The 26,950-nt window shown below is 38.5% G+C and overlaps 1 protein-coding gene across 2 annotated transcripts in view; it reads left to right on the plus strand.

Moving 5' to 3' along the window:
* SAP30BP (SAP30 binding protein) overlaps window positions 1-26,727 on the plus strand; it is a 45,111-nt gene extending 18,384 nt beyond the window's left edge. For both annotated transcript variants that reach the window (XM_074265131.1, XM_074265132.1), the window contains 8 exons: window positions 13,319-13,361; window positions 19,825-19,913; window positions 22,079-22,170; window positions 23,070-23,130; window positions 23,839-23,890; window positions 24,504-24,562; window positions 25,845-25,929; window positions 26,206-26,727. In XM_074265131.1, the coding sequence (XP_074121232.1) occupies window positions 13,319-13,361; window positions 19,825-19,913; window positions 22,079-22,170; window positions 23,070-23,130; window positions 23,839-23,890; window positions 24,504-24,562; window positions 25,845-25,929; window positions 26,206-26,387 (663 nt within the window). In that variant the 3' untranslated portion in view covers window positions 26,388-26,727. The remainder of the gene's footprint in view (window positions 1-13,318; window positions 13,362-19,824; window positions 19,914-22,078; window positions 22,171-23,069; window positions 23,131-23,838; window positions 23,891-24,503; window positions 24,563-25,844; window positions 25,930-26,205) is intronic.
* Window positions 26,728-26,950: the final 223 nt, after the last annotated feature.

Consider the following 26,950-nt stretch of genomic DNA (forward strand, 5'->3'; position numbering starts at 1 on the left):
GTTGAAAATATCCCTTGAAACCTCAAGGAAACAGTTCATTTCTCTAAGTTCCCTCTGTAGCTAAGGTTGGGGATGGGGGAGAAAGACTCTCTATTAGCATTATTGTCTTGGGGCCAAGCCTTCCAAATTAGTTTAGCCATTACTCACTGAGAAATCATTAATTCTTGAAATGTTTCCCTTATTAAGATTGATGTTTGATCAGTAACAAATCTGTTCCTTTCCTCTCCATGTTACATATTTGATACCTCTTGTCCTGCTTGGAATCCTACTTAAAGAAAATCTTTCCTAGAAAATCTCTTTTCCTTCTTGGACTTGAAGTACTCAAATTGGTTGATTAAAATATCCATGAAAGAGTTACTGACTTTTTGGGACCATAGCAAAGCTCTCCCCCCCCCCCAATTTTAATAGTATTTTATTTTTACAAATGCATGCATAGTTTTCAGCATTCACCTGTGCAAAACTTTGTGTTCCAAATTTCTTTCCCTTTCCTCCCCCAGACACCTCCTCTCTAAGACAGCAAGCATTCTGATATAGGTTAAACATGTGTGTTTCTTTCCAACATATCTCCACATTTGTCTTGCTGTGCAAAAAAAAAAAAAAAAAAAAAAATCATATTGAAAGAGGGGGAAAAAAATACAAGTTAACAAGAGTAAAAGGTGAAAATACCATGATCCATATTCAGTCTAAATCTCTTCCTTTGCAATTCTCTGTCAAAATTTGTCACTCGTGGTGCCTTTTTATTCACTAGCTCCCAGATCATCCTTTAGTACTTAGGTTATTTGACTGCTTCTCTTCTGTCCACTACTTCATTCATTGAAGGTAATTTTTATTTCATCATTTGTTGATATTCCTCAAAGTTCTCAAATCCCACGATAGACTTTTTATTCCATCAGCCTTACACAGAGCTAGGCCCTTTCTATATATGTCATCCATACACGTTCCATTTTCTTGATTGAACTAATGTTACTTTTGATCATAATTTCCCTTCATTTCATCTCCCTGTTCTTGCTCTCCTAAACCTGTTCTTAACATAATCCCTTCTTATCTTCTCTAGCCAGTGACTCTCACAATCATTCTCCTTTCTTTAGCCTCATCTATTGGTTCATTCCCATCTGTGATCATACATTTCCTCCATTTTAAAAAAAGAAAAAAAGAAACAATGTTTCATTAAGTCCATCATCCTTTCCGGCTTTTCTACAGCCAAACTCCTAGAAAAACTATATTGTCGTTACCTTCTTCCATTTAACTCTTAAATCTTAGCACTCTGATTTTTAACCTAATCACTTAACTGAAATAGCTTTTTCCAAATTTACTAATCATTTAATTTCCCAGATCTATATCTCACCCCAGTTTCTTTCCTGAGTCTTCAATCACCAATGCTTTTTGGACATTTTAAATTGTATGTCCCATGAACATTTCAAACTCAGTATTTTAAAAATAGAGCTCATTTATTTTTTCCCCCGACCCACTCATCTTTTTATCTTATTTCTTTGAGGGTACCACCTTCTAGTCTCTCCCAAGTTCTCAACATTCTGGTGATGCTCAAATTCTCATTATAACTTATCTTGCATATCTAATGAATAAATTGTCAAATCTTGCCTTTTCTACCCCCATATTATCTTAAATCTATTCCCCACTCTCCTTTACATGGCCGCCATCCTTGTTTACATCTCAGTGTCTCTTATCCGAGCTTTGTCAGTAGTCTACTATATGTCTGTATTTACTCTCTATTTACTTTTATCTATACTCCATGTGGCTGTCAAAGATTTTCCTTAAGCACAGATCTTACCATGTCAGTTCCCTCCTCAAAATCTGGGATCTTTTTTTATATGTAGAATCAAATAGAAATTCCCTTTTTTGACATCTGAAGCCCTTCAAGGCATTATTATAGCCTTATTATGCATCATTCTCCTTCCCACACCATGGTCTAACTAAATTAGTCTCCTTGCGCTTATTCACATATCTTTTGCATATTAGCACTGCTCCCCAAGTGTATAGAATGTATTCATCTCTGCCTTGGAGAATCCCTTATTTCCTTTAAGACTTAGGTCAAATATGAAGGGAAACAAATTAAAAATCTAATTGGGAAATATTTAACAAAATAAAAAAAAGATGTATTGAAACATAGATGATGTTAATAGTTGATTTTTCTAAGTCAGTATTGCTAACAAGGATCCTTATGTAGAGTGTAGTAGTTCTATTTTCTAATTGAGTTTAATATTACGTATTGGTTATGATTATTTTTCCTGGTCATCCTACCTCCCATGACCCAAACTACCTTGTGATTATTTTGTATTTATTTTCTGTAAGTTTTGCAAAAACTTTATGTACATTATTTTGAATGTCTATATTGTTTTTGGATAAAATGTAAGCTTTTTGAGGGAAGATATTGTTTCATTTTTGTCCTTTTTTAATCAGGGAACTTTATAAAAGTAGAGCATTCTGGAGTTCAGGGGAAAGAACTGGCAACAGTGCTTGACACTAAAATGTTTTGCCTGTGAGCCATGAACATTTGATACATGGCTAGAAATTTACAGCACATGGTTGGCATTTCTACTGTAAGTAAGTAGTTAGCACTTTTCTTCTCTTAACAAGATAAATACCATTCTTTGGGAGTTCTCTTTTGTAGGATCTACCTCCCAAGGTGGTTGTAAAAATCAAATGAAATAATATATATATAAAGCCCTTTTTAAAGCATCTTATAATGTCACCTGGTGACCTTGTAGAACCTGGTCATACATGCTGAATTGAAAAGATATCCGAATCCCTTAAGTCAGTGGCATGACAGCTCCTAAGAATGACAGAGTACTGTGCAGTGGGTAGGCAAATAGTGAGCCAGTTATTGCCTATTTTGTAACCAAATACTGTCTGGGTCCCTTTGTTCTACTTCCTTCAAAACAAAGATTTATTGCATCATAAACTAACTATCTTTTTGATCCGCATGTCCCATTTTTAGTGATCAAAACTTTGGCAGGTAATACTCTCACAAAGCTCAGGAATCTTCCCAAAATCATTTCATCCTTTGACTGTATTCCCATAGATACTCTTCAGCTCCTGGCTTTGAATTTCTGCCAAGTAAACTTTTTTTTGTGTGTGTTTCATTAGACTTTTTTCTTTCTTTTTTTAATTAAAGCTTTTTATTTACATATGCATGGGTAATTTTTCAACATTGACTATTGCAAAACTTTGTTCCAAAATTTCCCCTCCTTCCCCCCCGCCCCCTCTCCTAGGTGGCAGGTAATCCAATACATGTTAACTATGTTAAAATATATGTTAAATCCAATATATGCATGCATATTTGTACAATTATCTTGTTGCACAAGAAAAATCAAATCAAACCAGAAAATAAATAAGAAAATAAAATTAAAGCAAACAACAATAAAAAGAGTGAGAAGGTTATTTTGTGATCCACACTCAGTCCCCACAATTCTCTCTCTGGGGGTAGATGACTCTCTTCATCACAAGATCATTGCAACTGCTCTAAATCTCATTGTTGTAAAGAGTCACGTTCATCAGAACTGATTGTTGTATAATCTTCTTGTCATTATACAATGATCTCCTTGTTCTGCTCATTTCACTCAGCATCAGTTCATGGAAGTCTCTCCAGGCCTCTCTAAAATCATCCTGTTGATCATTTCTTATAGAACAACAATAAACCATAACATTCATATACCTTAATTTATTTAGCCAATCTCCAACTGATGGGCATCCACTCAGTTTCCAGTTCCTTGCCACTACAAAGAGGGCTGCCACAAACATTCTTGTACATACAGGTCCCTTTCCCTTCTTTAAGAACTCTTTGGGATATAAGCCCAGTAGAAACACTGCTGGGTCAAAGAGTATGCTGTATGTCTGAGAAAAAGCACTCATCCTCCAGATGGTGGTGTCTGTCATAGCCGCCAGAGCTGCTTCATGCCCAGTCATCCTTCCTCCAAGCAGACAGACAAGCCCCAACATACTTCCTTCCCGTCAGGTCAGATACCACAGATTGCTAACCTGGGTGTGCCTGGCCTCCTTTTCTCTTATTGGGCTTTATCTTTCCAGAATGCCATACTGCGGAAAGCTTTAGAGTTGTGAAGTTCTTACCTTCTTGGTGTCTTCCTTTCGGGATGGGTGGATGAAGGAGGTGACTGATCTGGGGAAAGAGTTTGTTTGACTTATGGACTTAGCATGCTCATTGTGCTCACTTCTATTACTGGCTTTGAATTTAGGTAAATTTTCCCTGACCAAGACCTTAGGGATGTTGACATTTATCTAATAGGATCTATTAATGTGCTAATGATGATCAATGGATACTTACACTCCATTATACTTTCATTTCTCTAGATTTCTGGACACCCGAGTTATACTTTTTTCCCCCCTGAGGTGGTTGGGGTTAAGTGACTTGCCCAGGGTCACACAGCTAGGAAGTGTTAAGTGTCTGAGGCCAGATCTGAACTCAGGTCCTTCTGACTTCAGGGCTGGTACCCTATCCATTGTGCCATTTAGCTGGCCCCTTAAAATCTTAATGGAGAAAGCAATATGCAAATAACTATGTACAAAAAAGTTATATCAGGATAAATTAAAGATAATCATAGAGGAATTAATATCAAGGAAAACTGGAAAAGGCTTCTTTAAAAAGCTGATCTTTGAAGGAAGCCAAGGATGTTCAGAAACAGAGGTGAGAGGAGAGATTTCAAGGTTTGGGTGATAGCCAGTGGAAATATCCAGAAACAGGAAAGTGGAGTTGTGTTCAAGGAAGAGCTGGGAGGCCAATGCCAATGGTGAATTAAATGTGAGAAGACTAGATGGGTAGAAAAGGGTCAGGTTTGGGAAGGACTTTGAATACCAGACAGATTCTGTTTGATCTTAGAGGAGTCACTAGACTTTCTTGAATAGGTGACATGACCAGGGCTGCCTTTTTAGAAAGATCAGTTTGGCACCTCAACACAGCTGCATTGGAGAAGAAGGAAACTTGACCAATAGACCCACCACAGGCAATTGCAACAGTCAAGGGATGGGTGATGTGTAACTGACCAGGGGTGATGATGTCTAGAGAGAATGAGCATATACGCGAGATGTTAGGTAGGCAAAAACAGAAAGATTGGGTGTCTTATCCAGAGCCTCACTACTATTAAGTAGTGAGCCCAGAAAGAAGAGTCTTCCTGACTCTGGGCCTTGTACTTATCCACTATGCTATCAAATCCAACTTTTTTCTTACCACACCACAAATCAAGATAAAAAGCATCAAATGAAGTAGCAATTCCCAATAAGAAGAAATTTTTTTTGTGGGAAATTAGGTGGGCATACATTGTAAGTTGCCTTTGCCTTTTCCCTCTCCAACACCCCTCCTCCCCAAGATAAACCCACAAAAATAATTGTGCAGCAAGTAGTTTTGTCTCTCAAAAACCTGATTTTCCTATCCTATCAGCTTTATCTTTTCCTAACTCCAGGCACTCTTCCTGAAGTATCAGCCACAAGTATGTAGGCAACATTCTTGCCTTTTAATAACTAGTGAGTATAATATTGATGCAGAGCCTTAGGTAAATCCCATTCTTGTCATTAGGAAACCTTTATTTTTATTTTTTGTTGGAGATTGTAAATAGAGCGAGAAGGATAAAATATGGCCTTTTTTTTTCTCTTCATAGAATTCAGGGAACTAGGGTTCCTAAATCTTCCCTAGTTATATCTGTGATTACTTTAGACTAATCAGACCCAAAGAGCACCCTTAAAAATTGTTTTCTTGCTTGTTTTCAATTTACACTGAACTAAACTTACTTTTAATACATTCAGTGTAGCTGAGAACACAAACAGTGTTTAATGATTTCTGCTTTATTTTACTAAGTTTTTTTTATTTTCAGATAGAAATCAACCATTTCCTTTTTCTCCTACTTGTCTGTCTTCTGTGTATCAGGCTAATTCTAAAGACTTACTTGATTGTCTTGGTAGACCTTTCTAATTAACCCTTTCCTATAAAACATTCCCTTATTGGAGAGTTGTGTCCTTGATTTAGTAGAATCTTCCTGTGGCTAACCTGTCTGAGGGTACTGGCACATTCGATCGTATTCACAATGGCCCCACCAGCTTCCGTCCATTTTTTGGATAAATTAAGTGTTTCCATTCTTTTAATGGGCAGTTTGCCCAAGGCAGTATTCCAAAACCAACCAACAGGATACAACTGAAGGAAGTGGGCTCCTAACACATTATGTGTTAATAAAAAAGATTTAGGCTTCATAGCGAAGCTGGTTTTCTTTCCCTCCTCATTTTTGCCTTCTACCTTCCCTAAAATATTGTCTCACCTTCTACAGGAAGTCTTTTCTGATTTCCTGATCCTTTTAGTTCTAGTGCCCTCATCTTGTTTATTTCCAATTTATCCTCTCCCTATATTTTTGTACATGGTGGTTAGTACAATTAGTTAGCTCTTTGAGAGTAGAGATTGTCTTTTGCCTTTCTATCCCTGTACCTGGCAAAAGTAGCTGCTTAATATTTGCTTGTTAACTGACTGACTGAACTAGATTCTTTGATTTCATACTGTAGCCTCTGACAGGTTCATTCCTTGTTACTCACATGCTTAGTCACATTTCTATAAAATGGAAATTATTATTATGATGGGTTTCTGAGACATTTTTGCAACCAAGGAGACTTGAAATAACATTACTTCCGCCTCTAAAAATCTTTTTCTATCAGTTTGGGTTTGCTGCAAGAGTTATCGCAGAGATCAGTTCACCAATAGCTTCTGAAGATGGCCTTGACCCTCCCAGGTCATAATTTGTGGTAAATGAAGGGATAGGCATTAGGTATAGTGGGAAGGACAGAGCATTGAACTTTAAAACATAGTGGTAACCTCTTCTTCCTTTATTCTGTGCTGTGCTGATATGTAGATATTTCTATATAGCTCTTGGCATGTTGCCACCTGCATTAGTCTGTGAGCCCCTTGAAGACATGGATTTTTTTTTACTTTTCTTTATATCTCCAGCACTTACCACAGTGACTGGCATACAGTAGACATTATAATAAACGTTGTGTTATTCCAACTTTATTCACAGTTATATTCCATTTATAAACTATAATATATATAACATAACATATTGTGATATATATTATATATATATATATGTGATATAACTAATTATCTTGCTGAGAAGGTTCTGATTTGCATTGGTAAAATGAGATTCTTCATCTAGGAATTTTGTTTGTAAAGCATCCCTCCCTGGAAAGCTAGAATCTGATTCAACTAGATTGAATTTAATAGACATAAATATTTTTTGGATATAGTAGCAGTCATTGCAGATAGATGAATATATTGCTCTAAACTTGAGGCTGGAATAGTAACTAACAATAATAATAATAGGTAGCATTCATATAGCACTTTTATGTTTACAAATTGCTTTACATGTTACAAAGTACATGAGCTTATAACTGGGCTCTTTAAATAAAAGATGAAATTTAGAGGATAGGTCTCTTTAACCTGTGAGTTGAACTTATGAGCAAAAACACTAACCATGACTGTCCTTACCCAAGAAAGGGTCCATGCTCTTATGCTTGTTTTGTTTAAATGCTTTTTCTGTGTCTGACACCCTAAGAGCTAGAAGGAAAAGTTGACATTTGAACTTAACAGAATGCAGAAACCAAAGACTTCTGTGTCCTGACTTTCCAATTAATTTTTTGTGAGCTTTGTTCCAGGAGGAATTTAGCAAGTATTGTTGCTGTAAATAAAAGTCCATTCTTTCCAGTCAGTTCCACATACTTCTGAGTAAATCTTCCTTAGCTTAAACATAGCCATCTAACATGCAGCTTTACAAGATTTCTATTATTTCCATTTCCTTCCTCTTTTCCAGTCATAATTTCATTAGGGGATTTGTGAGAAGAGTCTCTGTTGGCTTTTGCAAGGTTTCTTTTGGGGACCTCTACCCTCTCCTTGGTCTTTTGTAGCCAAGCTAGTATATTCTATAGTTTCTTCCACCACTGGTCAAGGAACTGAAATAGGACACTAGTTCCCTGCTAACTTGTCTAATGGTTGCCTACTTTTAATGAGGAAGAATGCCAGACTTGCCTTAGCAGCTGCATGTTCAGCTTTGTGATTAAGTTAGTATTAACTGAAGCCAAGGGCGGGTGAGAGTGCTGACTCTCAGAAGGGAGTGGTTATTGCTTCAGAATTTGTAACAGTTTGGCATTGTTTGGCTCTCTTTTCTTTTTACCCCAGCCCTGGTACTTTTCTAAGGAGGTAATTTTTTTTTCTATTTATGACTAAATTGAATTTTAGATTATAAACTCTAGAGCTTTATTTGAATTCTCCTAAGTTTTTTTTTTTTTTTTAAGCAAAGCCTGCCCCTCTGTTCATTATTATTTGACATGTCTAGAAATACTACCGAGAATAAAATTAAAGACATAAATATCAGTAAAAAGAGATAGAATTACCCCTTTGGCAAATGACTTAATGACTTAGAAAATCCCAAAGATTCAATGAAGAAGCCTATTGAAGTGATTAAAAGTTTCAACAAAGTAGCTATATACAAAATAAATCCTAGTACTGATAATACACACAAAAAATCATCATTTTTATATAGACTAGGAAAAATAAGGCAAAAAGATAAAAATTACTTTCAAAGTATATATAGGTTAACACCCACATATTTTGTGCACAAGTAATACTCATAAAATATTTCCATATAGGATAATTAAAGAATTAGAGAAATAATCACTGTCCTTGATTGGGACATGCCACTTTAACAAAAATCACACAATGTGACCCAAATGTATAAATAGATTTAGTGCTTATACTAATCAAATTACCTCTGACACATATTGGCTGCATGTCCCTGGACAAAATTTAATCTTTGTAGAACTATAATTATCTTGCTGAGAAGCTTCTAGTTTGCATTGGAAAAATGAGATTCATCTAGGAATTTTGTTTGTAAAGCATCAGCAACCTTGGGAGATATGTGCCTATTGTAAAGGTAAAGTAGCTGAGAAAGACAAAGAGTAACTGACTTGTTACAGAGCTAATAAGTGACTGAGGCTGCATTTGAACTCAGGTTTTCCTGACTCCAGTGCTCTTCCCACTGTGCCCTCTAGCTGTCTCATAACAAAATTGATTCACTTGAAATCACTGTTAGTGATTTTTTTTTTTTTTTTTTTTTTTTTTTTTTGCTTTTTGCTGAGGCAGTTGGAGTTAAGTGACTTGCCCAGGGTCATACAACTAGGAAGTATTAAGTGTCTGAGGCCACATTTGAACTCAGGTCCTTCTGACTTCAGGGCTAGTTAAGTACTCTATCCACTGCACCACTTAGCTGTCCCACTATTAGTGATTTAAAATACAAATAAAATGATTTGGAAGTTCCCCTTCACACCACACAGATTGACAAAAAATGAGTGTTGGGTGGAATCCTGATCCACTGACTCCCAGAAGACCCATAAAACAGTCTAACCTTGTGGGGACTGTCAGTTTAGATCTCACAGAGAAGGGACTCCACTGTCTAGGCCTTTAACCTTAGTACTTTACTCCTGGGCAGATGCAGAATGGTCATATGATTAAAACAGGTCCAGTGTACACCAGAATTCTCATGGCAGTACTTCTTCTGGTGTCAAAAAATGGAAGCAAAATGGGTGCCTGTTAATTGAGGAAAGACTGAGAAACTCTGACATGTCAACATATTGGAATATTCAGTCATAACCTATGATTTGGGAAGATTTGCATGACCTGGTGGAAAGTGAAAGAAACAAAACCAAGAGAATTAAGGGGGCCCAAGGACAACAATAGCATAATGGAAAATTTATCTAAAAGGAATTAAACTCTGAGTAATGCACACCTCTCTCAAATTAGGGAGGTAGGGGGCATAATATTTTATATATTGTCTATAGAGTCACTGAACTGAGTGTTTATGCTTTTTTTTTTTTTTTTTTTTTTGTCAGAGTTCAGTCTTGAGTTCTTCAGGGAAAAAATAATTGATGTAAATACAAAGAGCTCTAATAAAACAAGACTTTTTTTTTTTTTTTTTTTTTTAAGACTTACCCACATTCTGCAAGGTTTCCTTTCCTTTTGTAGCCTTACAGACTTGTTTTAAGTCTCCCTAACAAATGGTACAGTGTATTCTTGAACTTTTGCATCTGAAGGGCACAGATGCTAAAGTTTATAGGGATAACAATTTAATGTCTTTAGGCTGTAGATTCCATTCCTCACAGCTAACGCAAATCTTTATGTAGACAGTTGTCTGGTGAGTAGAGGACTTAGTTAAGTTCATTGCTTTGACCAATAGATTATACTCACCTAGAAGCAAAGAGATTTGTATAAGTTGAGATAGTCATACACAAAGTATTCCCAAATATTGCTCTGGGGTGAGGGTGGAGAAGAAAAGGCCAGAGTGATAACATACCAACTTTTCTATGCATCTTTGTTCTCTTTACCTGTTTCTTTAACAAATGAGTAAAAATCTGTTTCAATAAGAAGTTTTGTGAAGCTTAGCTACCTGTGCTAATGAAATGTGTCAAGCATTTAAATTAGTACAGATTTTTATGAATTGTGTCATCCTTACTTCCAAGAGGACTCTTGTTGGTAATTATTTGGGATTCATTTTTGGTACTGGAGTTCAGAAGGTATAAAAGTTAGGCAGACATTTGTTTTCTTTTAAATTCCTAGAGATTCCAAATATACTTTATTTGCATGGTTTTTTATCTTACACTTTCTGCTCTTTTTTATCCCCTCCCCCAGAAATCATACTTGGGACTGGTTTTTGAGAATCATAATGAAAAGTCAGAACAGGCCATTTTCATTGTATAAGCTTACCTTGCCTTTGGGAAAATAGATCTTTGTAATTTCTTGGATATTTGAATGTAATTGGGGGTGAAAGACTCTCTACCTCATTTTCACCACTGCAGCTCCTTTTGCATCATTGTTTTGAAGCCATGTAACCCCCTCTATATTAGAAAAGGTTGTTTAGACACCACACACTTCCAAGCTATACTTTATAGTTTACAGTCAATCTATGGAACCTAATTGCTCTCTGTGATACTGTTTGTTCTTCATTTCCCTACACTCAGATAAGCAAAGTGGGTTGTAAGTTGTAGAATTGGCCTCCCAAGTGCAAGATGTACAAACTTTATTTCTCTAGGACCTAATAAGTTCCAACATTGTTCACAATATGAAAACAAGAGTGCTTCAGCAATTAGAATGTGAGCTTCTTTAGAAGAGGAATTGTCAGGTTCAGAAGCTCTGAGAGATTAAAGTGTGGTACTTACCTTTCTACCTGCTCACAAAAGATTCCCAGAAGTAAACAGCTCTTGAAGTAGCAGCCCTGACAAATTTTGCATTGGGTACAAGTTGACTGAATTGGTCACTGTTCCTGTCCAGAGGAAGCCTCTGTCCTTTGATGAGATATTGTTCTGTGCACAGAGGAGGGCAATGGTAAAATGAACTTGGGAAGCAGGATAGAACTGGATGAGCTTTGCATCAATTACTAGCTGTAAAACTGGTTTCTTAATTTCCTACAGCTTCATTTTCCTTGTTTGTAAAAATGGGAATAATAACCCAAGATTGTTTTAAGGAACAAATGAGATAATTTATATCATGTATATATTTTTTTAATGCTAAAACTACTTTATAAATGTTAGTGATACTGAGTTAACCTATGATTCTGAGGCAGATAAGAACTTTTTAAAAATTCTAGTGTTAATGTCTTGTCTAAGATACTTATTTTTGTTACTGTCCTTTTTAATTCATCCAGTGAGATACCTTGGAAAAGATGTTGGTAGGAGTTACATGTAGGAAAAATCGCAATTGGTTTATCTATCCTGTGACCTACCCAGACAAGGCCTATTCCTAAATAGCTGACTTGGGAAAGAATATGAATATAGGACAATACACTTTACTGGTGTTTTCCCACATTTAACACCCAAAAAACTGTCCTCCAGAATAATTTATGAGGAAGTCTCTTAGACATACAGTTCCCTCCTAACTGGCCATTCACCATTAACTTCATCATTCTCTGCTATAAAGAGATTGTTGTTGGGTCCCCAGAGAGACTGGTGCATTTGGTGAAGCAGCTGGTTTACGATGCCAGCCTGAACTTGGCGCAGCAGATTTCCAACCTTTCCCTATCTCAGCCCAGTAAGAGTTCTTTATTTGCCCACCTGACTAGCAGTAGGATTATGGCTGCAAGGGTCTTGTTGCTAAGCATCCAAGCATGAGGATTGTGTCCTTTTCAGGTTGGATGAATAGCAGCAGTGTTCTGAGGATCTAGGAAATTTTGGAGTGTTTTAGAATCCTGAGGAAGGGAATGAGATATAGCTGGTGCTGTCTCAGTAACATAATGCCATGCTTTGGGGAGGAATTTTGGTGACCTGCCTGAGATTTGAAGTACATAGTGACATACTGCTGTTCCACCAAACTGGAACCTAATTGCTCTCTCCTTGAAAGTATTGCAGTTTGCTCTTGAAGGCCTCATCTCCGCAGCGCTTGTATAACTCTCTTTTCATCACTGTCCTCCCCCAACATTAAAGGAACGAAGGAAAGGGAAGACTGGTAATTTTCTGTGGGATCAGTTTCCACCATTTTGACTTTGCATTTTGGGGCACACTTTATATCCCTGCAGTCACTGTATCTTAAGTGGATGTGCAGTAGCAACCCAGCTGTGCAAGTTGGATTTGAGCTTTCCATATTACAAATAAGAAAACATATCAGTAAAGAAAAGAACTTGCTTTCAGGATATATTATTCACCGTCAGAAACATGCTAGGACTTGATGGTGGAGCTTGGAACTTGGGTTGAAAGTAAGGCCAGAAAATATATGTATACATATATATATATATATATATATACTTTAAAAACCTTTGGGGAGCAGTTTTTTGTTGTGTGGCTCTTTTCTTGGTACAGAATTGTTTGTCTTTGTCTTCCCAACTTTCTGATGCCTACAGTAACTGTGATAGTCTCAAGCAGACTCCAACAGCAGTGACATGACATGTCTTGTACAAGAAGGTAAAAGTCCAGACAAGCCCAGGGGAAAGAAAACTGGTGAGAATGAAATTGGTTTCATTGGTCACAAAAGGCTTATCTGAGTTGTTTTTCCCTGATGCTAGCTTGTGTCTTTTATTGGTGGAAGTATTATGTTGAATAGGCCAGAATAGGAGTTTGTCATTCAAATGTAGGTGATGAAGGAAAAAATGCATTGGAATAGTTGTTAGGGCATGAGCAGGTTGGTTTTTCACTGTAAATGTTCCATGTAATATATTCGCTTTTCTTTCCTTTTGGGATAGGTGATGCTATAGCAATGAACACTGATATAGATATTAAGAGGAAATGTCAGTCCTCAATCTTAGTTTCCCTTGTTTTTGTTTGTCTCTTGCAGGAGTTTTCAGAACTGGAAAAGCGAGATCCCCAGGAACTGGTTGGTATGTATGTATATTATTTGTATTCTGGAGAATAAGTAGTTTTATGTTGGGTTAAACATAGAACAGCTTAGAGAAGGAATAGGTTAAGTTATAGCCATTTGGGGTAAACCTCTTCTTGACACAAATATTTCCTGCTCTGTCTTAAGCAGCTGCTCTAAGTTTTATATTCAGCCTCTTGATACTCTCCTTCCACTTGGAATTTTATAGGATGTATGAGACATGAAAGGAACTAATGTTGTATTCATGAAACAGTTTGTCAGCCTTTGGTTAGTTGCCAGTTCTGTCAGTAGGAGAATCAGAGCCTCATTTAACCAAAGATTTTTCTTCTTCTTTGCCTCAATCCCTCTTGTGTCTTAGGCCAAAACCCCTGTCTTAGATTTTTCTTATTGCCTCTCCCCTCCTCTCCAGCCCTTATGTACTGGAAATTGTTTAGAGGGTAAGCATGTGGCCTCTTGTACCAGTCATACCACTACAAAGGGGAAATGCCAGACAGCCTTAGAGTAAGGAACCCCATTGTGAGTGAAGGAAAAATACTATTGGATGTCCAGAGGACCAGAGTCAAATATGTAGGAGTGTATTTGGCCCATACTGTCTAGTCCATGTCCTAAATATCTGGTTCCTTAAATCTTCAAAAATACTGACATACCAGTTTAGCCATGGACTTTCTTAAGGTCTGTATTAAATAAGAAGTTTTTTATACTTGTTTATTATTTTATTATTAAACATCTTATACATCTTTCTACACAAAGAAATGCTGGTGTTCCATCAAAACATATCTTAAAACTACTGAAAAGATAGTCAAAGGCTAGCCTTACTCAGGCAGGTCTGGTAGTTCAGATTCAAGATTAGAACTAAATGAGGCACTTGTAGAGTAACATTTAACAAAAAGAGATTTAACTGGCCATACTATGGAAAGGCTACTCAATAAAAATAGAGCACTAGTTGGTATAGGTAAAGACAGTCTACCTCATCTCTCTCTCTCTCTCTCTCTAGAAACATATCTGGCCAGGAGAGCATAGTGGATAGTAACTTGCATAATATTGGATCATTATAAGGGGTGCACAAATGCTTTGTAAGCTAGTTTCTTTTATGCTTTTTGTTGACTTTGAAAACCACAGTAGTGGCTTGATGCTTAGGTCTTTAGATGAATTAAGTCTTGAAAAACAGCTTTTTTTGCCTTTTAGGGGGAAAACTAGCCTAACAGCCTATCTCATCTCATCCCTTGGTGATAAAGTTTTAATAGTCTTCCAAAGGAGCTTTGCTACTTAGTTTTAATAGCCGTCACATGAAAGCCCTCATCTCAGAAACACAAAAAGCCTCATGCAAAGTATCTTGGAAAAGGAACTTAGTTCAAGTTTTAAAAACAAGAAGAAAAATATAAATAGCAATATAACTAACCTCCTTTGATTCACTAAAGGAGTGAATGAATATGGAGGAATGAGAAATTCCAGGCCTTGCCTCCTCCCTTCAGGAGGACCAAGTTCTAAATGTGGTCCATGTGGTAGGTGATGCCAGATCTTCATTTTTCACAGATCCCACTGTAAAGTTGTGACAGTTAGCAAGAACAGTACCAGAAACATCAGGTTTATAGCACATAATAACATGATACTTCTGTCACAGTATTTCTCATGGTAGGGGGTGGTTGAAAGAAGGAATGGTAGTACCTTTTTAGAAGCCTTTAGAAGTTGCCTTACCTTTTTACAGAGGGTTAGAGTCTTTCACCTTCATCCAGGAACTTAGGATGGCCACCAGCTTAGCGAGGGGTCCCCTCTCTTCTATGAACATATTAGTTATTCACAGTTTTGCCTTTCTCATGTATCCTCCCAACAGTATCACTCCTTGTGTCCTCCAACCCCTTTTCCAGGAAGGAGTGAGCCTTAACCATTGGGGCAGGGGAGGGGGAGGGGGGAGATCGGCCAATTGAGCCATAACTGACCTATTTCCCTTTGATGTTTGTGGCTCTCAGTCTGGGCAAAAGCTTTGATAACTTCATTTGTAATGAAATGGAAAACTCAAAGAAGGTCATCCAGAACTATGTTCTTATCTGTTCTTATCAGCCAAGTCTTTCTGGAGTCTGAATCTGATCGATTATGGGACCAAAAAAATCTCCCTCTCCTCCCCTTTCTAAAATGGCATTGATTCATAGTAGACATAGCTTCTGGGAAGTGAGATATGTGTTACTGGTGGACATTATGACTAAGTTATTGTTCAAGAAGGCTGAAACTCTTCCCCCAAGTTAGGAGTTAAGGGCCATTCTATCAGTTGAGGACAGATTTAGAACCATTTGGGTCTAGAGTTGACATGAAGAGCCCCATTGGACACTAATAGCCTCCATATCCCCAATCCATAGAACTTTGACACAAAGAAAGTCTCCAGATTGACTCCATTGGACTATACCTTCAACAACCCTTATTCTAGTAACACTTCAGATTATTGTTTGGTTTTTGTTTGTTTTTCTCTTTTTTAAAAATTTTCTCCTTCCTTTCTTTCCTTCCTTTCCTTTCTTTCTTTCCTTCCTTTTTTTACTTTTTTCCCCAGATTATTGCTTTAAATTCTCCTGAAGCTTCCCTAGTTCTTTGGTGGTAAAAATAATAATAATAATAAATATGCCTACCCTTCAACCTCCCCTATAAATTAGCAAAAAAGAATTCCCAAGACTGTCTTACTACAGATGCAGTCTGTGGGACAAATTTTCCAGTGGAAGTTGTAGTACATAGACTTTACTTTCTGTCCCTGGCCTCTCTTGGTCCCTACCTCCCTTTCACTTGATCAAGTGCATCAGCTGTCCCATCTTCAAAGCACAATCTTTAAAAAGCAAGATTTCTGTCTATAGTATCTGAATGTATTGAGCCAATTTACTTGGATTTTCCTTGTGCCAGAAATCACACTACTCTAACAATGATAAGAGAATGTTCAACCTGATATTTTCTTTCTCCTCAATGTTAACCTGCTTAGCATCTATTTAAAGTTATTGCTTCAGTTTATTGGGAGCCTTCTTTCAGTTCTATTGGAGGGCTCTCCACATGCCACTAAAAGGATCCCTTGCCACAGGGATCTACATTATCATATCTGGCCATCAGTCGCACCATTCTCTACATCCTATTATAGCCATGATGATGTTTTCCTTCAACACTGCCTTCACCAAAATATAGGCATGAAATACTTGTGGATTACAATCAACAAAAGGAGGTTTATTTAGGCCTAACTTGGAAAAAATACTCAGAAAAGATAACAACACTGGTTCGGGTACATAATCCCCTTGTATCTGTAGAAATACATCTATCTGGTCAGCAGGATCTGTCAGTGGCTTGAACCTTAAGCCCCTAAAATGATCAAATTTTAAGTTAATTTGCTTTATCGTAGCCACATGGAAGGGACGTTAGTAATACTGCTTCTACCTACTTCTTAACCTTTACTGACTTTTGAATGTGTCACCTGCCTTATTAGTCTTTATAAAAGCAAACTCCTATTCCCAACAGATTTGTTGTATTATTTTGTGTTTTCTGATCCTCAGTTCATAGTCAATTCATTTTGAGTCAATGGGTTTTAAAATCAAGGATTTAATCAAACCAGTTTTGCTGTTTGGGTTCTCTGTGTGGGATCTAAATCCCTTCTCTCTCTAAACAAAGCCCTCTACAAACTCTGACCTTACAAGAACGGAAAAAGAGATTGAGGAGAGAGTGGAATAAGATGGTTGGGTGCCAGGGGAGAAGAGAGGAAGAAATGGCTAGTGGTGGGATATATATAAAGATATAGTTGGGAATTTTGAGTAGCTTAGATCCACAGCATTAAGGAAGACATTTGAGAAAGGATTCTGTATTTCTGCTTACCCTTAATTTTTGTTCATCCCTGCTACACAAGTTCTGATTTATTCAAATCTCTATAAAGGTCAGTGTTCATTAAACCCTAGATTTTGCTGATAGAAGACAACATTCTAGAAACATAAAAGTTGACATTGTGGGCAGGGGAATGCAGACAGAGGGCCAGCTTAAAAAAACTTGTGAATTTTAGAATCTGGGAGGAGAGAAAAAGAGAGACAAACACAAGAGATAGAAAGAAAAATAATGTGTTAGTATGTGTGAGTGAGAGAGACAGAGATGATATAGCCTTTTCAATATTCTCCCCTGACTTCCTAATCCTAGCCCCTTACCCAAAGGAATAGCCCAGAACAATGTCTACTAAAGGGAAGGGATTTCAGAATCCTTTTATATTGCTAAGTGCCCTGTCATCTCTCTACACTTTATCCAGCTCTTCAAATATTTTCAGATGTCCCACTTTAAGTCTATGTACCTCGGACTAAAAATCAACCTTGTGTATGTTGGTGGTCTTAGGTATTAATAATAATGACAATCATTGAATCCAGACAAGACAGCTGACATGTTAGATGAAATGCTCAGTTGATGTCTAAATCTGTTACCTTGTGCTAATCTGGTGTCTCTTGATACCAGAACAGCACAGTTTAATGTTTTTATTGCTTGTCCCTTGCTTTTGTTACTGATGTTTATGAAATTTGAGACCAGCTTACAGTTTTGAGATCGTATTTCTGCTGTCTACTTTAAGGCTCTTAAAAATGTCCCTTAATTCTGGCAGGCTTTACTGCTGACTGTGATAGTTAATAGATATAGAGATAAAGGTTTATAGAAAATAGTGCAAAGGAGCTGAGAAGGAAGGAGGTCCCAACTCTGTGCAATTAATGTATAGTCATGCTAATATGTAAAGACCACCATAACATCAGAATCCTCCTGATCTGTACGTTGGATGAATAGAGAATAAACTGCTTCTGTGACTATTGTGTTTTCCCATTCTTGCAGAGTGTTTAATGACTATGACTGATGACCATGACAATTGAGTCACATAGAATGGTTTTATAGCTCCTCTTTCACTATTTGGCAGAATGTGACTCTTGCGTTGGGTTTATCTTTAGTACAAAAAGTTTGATTTCCACTTTTTTCTCCTCCTTCCACTTCCTGAAAATGGCAAGCAATCTAACATGGGTTATACATGTACACATATACTAAGCATGTGTTCACATTAGTCTCACATTGTGAGAAAAAAATCAGAACAAAAAGGAGAAACAGTGGAAATAGTGTGCTTCAATCTATATTCAGACTTCATAGATTTTTCTTTGGATGTGAATAGCATTTTCCATTGTGAGTCTTTTGGAGTTGTCTTAGATTATTGCATTGCTAAAATGACCTAAATCTATCATAGTTGATCATGCATAATGTTGTGGTTACTGTAATACATCATTCTTTATTAATAGCCAGCAGCATAAGTTTGACTGTGGTCTTACTCTGAGTTCCATTTGAAATGATTTTTCTTAAGCTTCAGATTTGTTTCAGTTCAACAAAGCCACCACTATATACAAGGTATTATGCTTCATACTAGAAATAGTCAAAATTTTAAAAAATCCTCTCTTCTACTATGAGATTGTAGTATGTATACAAATAAGTAAATACAAGGTCCCTCATGCGGATTATATCATTAATATCTGGAAGAATCTGTGAAGGCTTCATGGAGGAGGTGGTGGGACCTGAACTCAGGCTTGAAGAAAAAGTAAGAGTTCTGAGAGACAGATGTGAAGAGAAGCAATTGTCACCAAAGGGACGGATGGCTTGTGCAAATGCACAGCTCCCGATTTTGTATAGTTTGGTTACAACTTGTTCAACCTGGTTATAATAAATGAAGGGAAACAAGGTAATTTAGAAAGGTGTGTTGGAACTAGAATGAAGGCCCAAACTTCAGGTTCATAAGTTTAACAGTGTGCTCTTAAATGTAACATTTGAACTGTAAGCAGAGATCAAAGCACTTTATAACCTAAGAAAATATTAACCCACTTCAGGATCAAAGCAGCAACCTAACACTGGAGTTTGGTTCAAGGCTAGCAGTGGCAGGCAGTCCTGTTTGCTTCCACTCCTCCTGCTATAGATGTGTTCTTGCTGAAAATGTGGGGGTCTTCTCAAATACCGTCAAAACAAATAACAGGGTCCTGGTTTTTTCTTCCTTCTTATTCTACTCCACCCTGACTCTTATATGAATAGTGTATGATTCTTTTCATGGGAGGGTGTTTTTCAACAGCATGGACAGATTCCTGCTACAAATACCCCATTGTCCAAGGCATTCAAAGCAAGACTGAAGTCATTGCAGTGCTTAATGACTGTGGAGGGGTGAGGGGGAGCCTATAATCCCTGGGGAGAAATTGCTATTTTTTGTCTACAGTTCTTCCCCACTGTGGTCAAACCTTTTGTTTTCTAAAAGGTGAAGTAGGAACTCTGACTTCAAGTATTTTGAGAGTTCTTGAATCTCACTTTGACATATGCAAATGCCCTGGAAAACTAGGCTGGGCTATGATGATGCTTTGTGGTATAGAAAAGTTTTACCTTCCAGCATCCTTCTAGACATTGAATGCCTCCTTTGGGATCTAGAGTCAGACTGTGATGTTGTCTCTCTCTTTTCTCCATAGCCTCCTTTTCTGAGAGAGTCAGAAACATGTCTCCTGATGAGATTAAAATCCCTCCAGAGCCACCTGGCAGATGTTCAAATCACCTCCAGGTAGGAGCAACATTTCATTACCTAGTTGGGTCTCACAGCCTTATTGTCTTATTTATTTGATTCTAGTTTCTCTCTCTCTCTCTCTCTCTCTCTCTCTCTCTCTCTCTCTCTCTCTCTCTCTCTCTCTCTCTCTCTCTCTCTCTCTCTCTCTCTCTCTCTCTCTCTCTCTCTCTCTCTCTCTCTCTCTCTCTCTCTCTCTCTCTCTCTCTCTCTCACACACACACACACACACACACACACACACACACACACACACACACACACGCTCAGTTACTTGCCTAAAGAAGGGCTATTTCATTAGATCCTTCTTCTTTCCTCCTCCTCCTCTTGAGTGATTCTGATTACAAGAAAGGATTTGTTAAAACCTGGATTCAAATCCTCTCCTTAGACACTTCTTAGTGTTGGGCAACTATTTTGCCTCTTAGAAATAAAGGGGGTTAGACTTGATGGCCTCTAATTCCATTCCAGCAGCTTCCATCTCTGATCCTGTGATAAATAAACCACAACAAAGTAGTGACTAGCCTTTGAGCCAAAAGTGGGCTATAATTCATAGTTTGCACTAGACACCTCTAGACATATTTGTATTGAAAGTGTGTGCTATTGTCCTGACAAAGGCTAACTTATAGGGTCTGGGGCTGAGGAATGAAGCATGCTGGTGTGAGGGACCTGTGGCAGGGCTGGGCACTCAGAAAATAGGGGTTATTTTTTCCCTTTCCCTGAAGTCTCCGCCCCATGCTGAGTAGGCCTTCCACCCACCATCCTAAAGGATGGAAGCTTCTTCTATCCTAGCAAACCAGACAAGTTACAACATGTAATTTAGGCAGTCTCTCAGGCAGCAAGAACTCCAAACAGTTTGATTCTTCCTGAGAACATTTTATTTCAGCTGAACTGGCACAATCTCAATGATCCAAGACGGAGATGTCCTTTGTGGGGGATAGGTTTACCTTTGATCAGATTGTAGAGGCTTCTCTTTGAGGACAAATTGACTCTTTAAAGAAAGCAATTCATCACTCTTAGCTTCTCTCCCTGCTGATAATATAATAAACTTCCCTTTGCTTCTGAAATGTTACCTCAGTTTATAATAACCCTTCCAAAAAGGAACATGAAAACATTGCTGTCCCATTCCTAAAGGAAATCTTATTTGATCGGTAATTTTTATCCTTACCACCTGCTGCTTCTTCCAAAGAGGTAGTAACTGACTGAAGTGTTTGCATCTTACATCTAGCTGAAACCAATTATTGTGCATTACCCAATTATAACTTGGAATAGTACAGATTTGAATACATGCAGCCTCTTCAGGGGATTCCTTATTCATACTAATCAGCATTTGACTGTGTTTGGTTTCTCCTTGGAGCAATTCAGGATTTGCATTTTGAAGTTAAGTAGATTTCTTTATCATGTCTCCTACCCCAGAATCATATTTCCTAAGACTCTCTCCTGACCCTGGACAAAACTTGATACATTGCCTGATAATGTAGTTTGCATTGGTATGTATCAGATATGCTTCCCCCAAAGAAAACGTTGCAGATGATAACAGCATGCCTGCTGGGCTCTCTGCCATATTGTCCTTTCATTATTCTAACAAAGGCCCCAGCCAATATAATGTAGGAAAGTCTTGATGAGAAATGAGTGCATGACCCTTGTCTGAGAGGTTAGCTGCCACCCCTGAGAATCTTCCAGCAAGCCACTTTAGAAGTGTGAAGCCCAAACTAGATGGTGTAGGTACGCTCTTTCTCTTTCTCTTTCTCAGGCCCTCTCAGGCATCTGTAGATCATACTTCAACCATTCAACGTCATCTTAATTTTTCAATTAAGCCTTGGATTTTATCTTTACAGAAAAGCTTTGATGTTAGTAATTCAGGAAGTGGTTAACCATTTTGCAGGTTCTCTAGGCCTCCTTCACAATAGTTTTACTGACTTTGACCATTCAGTGTTCTTTAGCACATGTAGTAGAAGGCCATCTAGAAAAATTAAAAAAAGAAACAAACTAATGTCTCTTTCCTTGCAAGAACTTCTAGCAAAAGGTTTGGTGGGATATAAGTTAAAACTACTGTGCCTTAAGTGCAGTTTTATTTATATGGCTTTTTCTCCCCTACCTACTTGGCCATAAATAGAATTGAAGTGGTGGAATTATATGTCATGACAGTTTTTGTATCTTTTTTGTAGGACAAGATACAGAAATTATATGAGCGGAAGATAAAGGAAGGGATGGATATGAACTATATTATCCAAAGGAAGAAGGAATTTCGGAATCCCAGGTAAACTTCTTTAGTGCCTAAAAAAATCAGCTTGGGTTTTTGCTTCTAGCCTAGGAAGGGAATGGGTCAAAGCATCTTATGTAGTCTCATTAATGGTAGAGAAACTGTAAAGACCCCAGCTTAACATCAGATAAGTTACTGTCCCCAGTCCTGTGTTATGCCACTTCAGTAGGAAAGCTACAGAGTAGATTGATATAACACTTAATCTCTAAGGATTTATAATCAAAAATCTTACTAATCAAAAACTTTAAGACAGCATGTTAGCAGCAAAAAAAAAAAATCATTGGACCAGGAAGGAGTTAGGAGACCTTTAGTTTTATGACTTAAACAAATCATTGCCCCTCTTTCGGCCTCAGTTTTCCCATCTGCAAAATAAGGAAGTTGAATTAGTTCTTCTCTAAGATTTCTTCTAGCTCTTAAGGTCCAATGATTCTGTGAACAGGTGAATGAACAGTGCTTTTTTGGATCAGAGATGTATTTGGACCTTAGTTGATCATGAAAATAACATTTACAATGAAATATGATGTAGTAACATCAGTTCTGCCTTTGAATGTACAGTGGCTCCAATCCAATCAAAGACAAATGATTAAATCATGAAAGTATAATCTGCCAAGTTAATACTAGACCTGTTCAGACTGCCTACTCCTATTCCTAATCAATAGTGGCATCCCTATCATAACATTGAGATGAATTAAAAAGGACCAGAGATGATTTTCAGATTAGTAGATTTTGTTGTTCTTCTTTTTTAGAAAGCTTTCTAAGAACATATTGGGTGGTTTTTGCTAAGGTAGTATCCCAACAGTCCAGAAATTAGAAGAGGTTAATTTTGAGTGACCTGTTGAGATTTTACTTTTCATGATAAGTGCTCAAGTAAATGTTCTCTGGTATCTTTGTTTCAGCATCTATGAGAAGCTTATCCAATACTGTTCAATTGATGAGCTTGGCACAAATTATCCCAAGGTAAGAGGCAAAGCTCTGCAAACAAAATGTTGCATTGTGTTCTGTCCCGTCCCACACAAAGTTCTTATTTCTCACTCTCCATGGAAATTACCCAAACCTAAAGATTTGGCTTTAAAAATATAAAGACTGCACCAGAATTGTCACCATCGCATTGGTTATGTTAGAGCTTAAACATATCCCTTAATTACAGCAGAGAAATAAAGCTTAGGGACAACTAAGTGACACAGTGGATAAGAGTGCTAGGCTTGGAATAAGACTCATCTTTTTGAGTTCAAATCTGGCCTTAGATACTTACTAGCTGTGTGACTCTGGGCAAACCACTTAACCCTGTTTGCCTTAGTTTCCTCATCTCTGAGATAAACTGATGAAAGAAATGGCAAACCACTCCATTATTTTTGCCCAGAAAACCTCAAGTGGAGTAAAAAAGAGTTGGACACAACTGAAAAATGATAGAACCACAAAAAAACAAGGCTTAGATGCACAAAGGATCCTGTTCGTAAAGAGATTATGTCTTGTAGGGAATTTTACTAATAGTCATGAATTGACTGCTGAATTCCAGTGCTCATCCACAAGCTAATAACTGATAGCAGTGTAGTTTAAGCTCAAACTTAGTGGGGAAATGTACTTTGGTTGCTAATTCATACCCCTGCTGAAAAGTATGCTAGCACGAGATCTAGTTGATTAAAAGTTTAACTCTTTCTTTTTCAGGATATGTTTGACCCCCATGGATGGTCTGAGGACTCCTATTATGAGGCTCTAGGTATTTATTTTCAGGGGATAAATTTAGGGAATTGCAGAGAGTTTATATGGAGCTTTTCTTTTTGTTGTTAATCCCATTGGAGGATATGGGGTATCATAAGGAATAGGATCTTTAATTGAAATGAGTTAAATGATAAAATATTTGTAAGGTGCTCCACAAATGCTATTTTTTGTTGTGATTATTATTAATATATCTTTTAGTGATTATTTGTGATTGCTGATGACTCGTATTTGGTTAAGAATTCTTTTTTGTTATTTCTGCTTCTTTTCTAATTTTGTGGAATATGAACTTTAATATTCAAATTCCGAATGTGTTTTATATTCATTATGATAATGGTGTAACATATTAGTCTAAACCTAGACCAATCTTTTAAACTACTTTCATATTTTCCTGATAATTCTTGTCAAATAGGAAATTCTTCTAAGACAAATGTAGTGTCCAAACAGAAGAAAATCTTTAGTGAATGGTAAAAGCTACATGAGAAGAATAGGGGTCTTCATGATTGTGATGATGCATTCATTCATTTATTGCTTTATGAACCTCTGGAGGGAGGCTTAACTCATAGCAAAAAAGTGGAACTTCTTTTTGGACAGTTTGGTTTTTTTCTTTGTAGCCAAAGCACAGAAAATTGAAATGGACAAATTGGAAAAAGCCAAAAAGGAGAGAACAAAAGTAAGTGGCAGAAACCCTGGAGACGTGGTGATAGAAAAGAAGTATAATTGAAGTACCTGGTACTCATGCTTAAGGAAGGAAGGTTCCCCCAACTTCAAGATCTTGGCCTGGGGAATATTGTTTTTCCCCCCCAAGAAGACATTTCTGTCATCCAACTATGTAGTTAGCCAATGTAGTCCTGCTCTGAGGCCAAACAGTGTTTGCTGAACTTCCATCCTTGGCATACGTAGCCCTGCCTTTCCTCAGTTTTTTCCATTTCTCTGTTATCTGATACTTATCCTTTCTTTCATAGGTACTCCTTTCAGGTCCCTAGTCAGCTTTGTCCTCAGACTATTTCCCTTCCGTAGTTTTAGCTATCTCTGAACCTTAAATCTTCTCCAGTTAGCTAAGCCCAGAGAAAGTGCCATCACCTCTCCCCCTTCGGTACTCCTTTCTCTTCCCCAGCCTGGTTAGTCAGTCCCTCGCTCAACAGCTCTCTGTATGTCAGGCACGAAGGGCTGAGCACGGGATGGTTGGCCCTGAGTGTTACATCCTATGAGGCCGCTTTGTCTTGAAGGAAGAGAGAGGGACAATGAGGGTCATCAGCCCCCTCTTGCCTTTGATTGGGCCTGACCCCTCCTGTTCAATCAGTAGTGACACCTCCCGCCCCAGTGGGCCTCCTTCCAACCCCTAGGGTCGAGGGGCTGGGCCTCCAGGCCTTGTTAGAATACCTCTTCAGGCACTGTTTTGGGCCAGGCATGTGGGGACTGGTGTTGGGGAATAATCTGATTTTCTCTTTCTTAACACTTGATTGAATTTCCCTTCTCTCTCTCTCCCTCCTCCCCCTTCAAACCTCAGGCTTATTGCAGGGACGTGTCTGCAGCGCCTGGGGAGGTGACCGGAGCTGTCCTTCCCCTGTGCAGGCACCACCTCCTCCTGGGTGTGAGGAGGAGGGGCCTGGCCAAATGGTTCTGGGCATGTGAGGTGGGGCAGTGTGGGAGGGAAGTCTGGGATTTGTGCTAATACCTGACAGTAGAGAGAGGGGAACTGGCTTCTATTCAGGAAGTTTTTTAAACCTAGTTTTTAAAAAAAATAAAATAAACCCTTAGGGCTGAAATTATTGATATCTTTGACATCACTCCCTGCCCCCAGCCAAACATTGCCAGTTAAACCAGAGCTGATTATCAGTGTCTCCTATATTACACCATTCCAAAATCTTGTCCCCTGGGAGCAGATGGATTACAAGAGGACATGGACAGATAACTTCCTGCATCTCTCATTCTTCCTCCCTTTCCCTTTCTAGATTGAGTTTGTAACAGGCACCAAGAAGGGCACTACGACCAATGCCGCTGCCACCACCACCACCACTGCCAGCACTGCAGCCACAGGTGACAAGCAGCTTTCCTGGGACTTTCTAAGATAGATACTTCCCTTGAGACCCCCTTCTTGTCCCACGTCACCAGAGGGAAAGTTAGATCCCCAGGGAGTCCAGGGTGTCTGGCTTTGGCCCAGTGTTGGTAACATCAGTGAACCGCGTAGCCTGTGGGTGGAGTGGGACATTGAGGTCTGTCTGGATTACATAGGGCAGGTCCCCTGCAACAAAAGGGAGCATTGGTTTTCGTGTATTCTGTGTTTAAACATTTTCTCTTTGGCTTTTCATCTAGATGCCCAGAAGAGAAAGAGTAAGTGGGATTCTGCTATCCCAGTGACGACGATAGCCCAGCCCACCATCCTCACCACTACAGCTACCCTGCCAGCCGTTGTCACTGTGACAACCAGTGCTAGTGGCTCCAAGACCACAGTCATCTCAGCCGTAGGCACCATTGTGAAGAAGGCCAAGCAGTGATGGGCCTGGTGTGGGGGCCTGGCGTTGGACGTACTTCTTGTGGAAGGACAGGAAACGCTACCCCGGGACCCTGCCAAGACTGACCCCAAGATGTGGAATGACCCTTTGGATATCAACTGATGCAAGCAGCGGACTTAGGCTTTCCAAAGAGCTTCCCATCAACGAGGGACGGGTTTCTTTCTTGCCAACCCTGACAAAACATTCTCTTTCTAGTTCTAGTGAGAGAATCGATTGCCCAGTCATCCAGAAGGACCCTTGTTGCCCATCAGGGTAGTACAGACTGCTTGCAGCCATGTTAATTTGGCATCCATTGCTCTATTAAAAGTGCTATATCAATATAGCCCAGCATCCCAGGTAGTTTCTTGTTCTATAGACTCAGTCTTTAAACAGATGTGAAATTGTGCCCTGGAGTCTTGCTAATGTGGGGGGCGCCATTTGTGCTTCCATGGGGTGAGGGGCTCATGCAGGGCCTCAAGAGGAAGCATGGCTCTGGAGGAGGTGGTTGGGTGCAAGGCACAGGTAGGGAGAAGAGCAGCCAGCAAAGTGGCTGTAGAGGCTCCTGT

Source organism: Sminthopsis crassicaudata, chromosome 4, assembly GCF_048593235.1.
Source record: "Sminthopsis crassicaudata isolate SCR6 chromosome 4, ASM4859323v1, whole genome shotgun sequence".
NCBI lineage: Eukaryota > Metazoa > Chordata > Mammalia > Dasyuromorphia > Dasyuridae > Sminthopsis > Sminthopsis crassicaudata.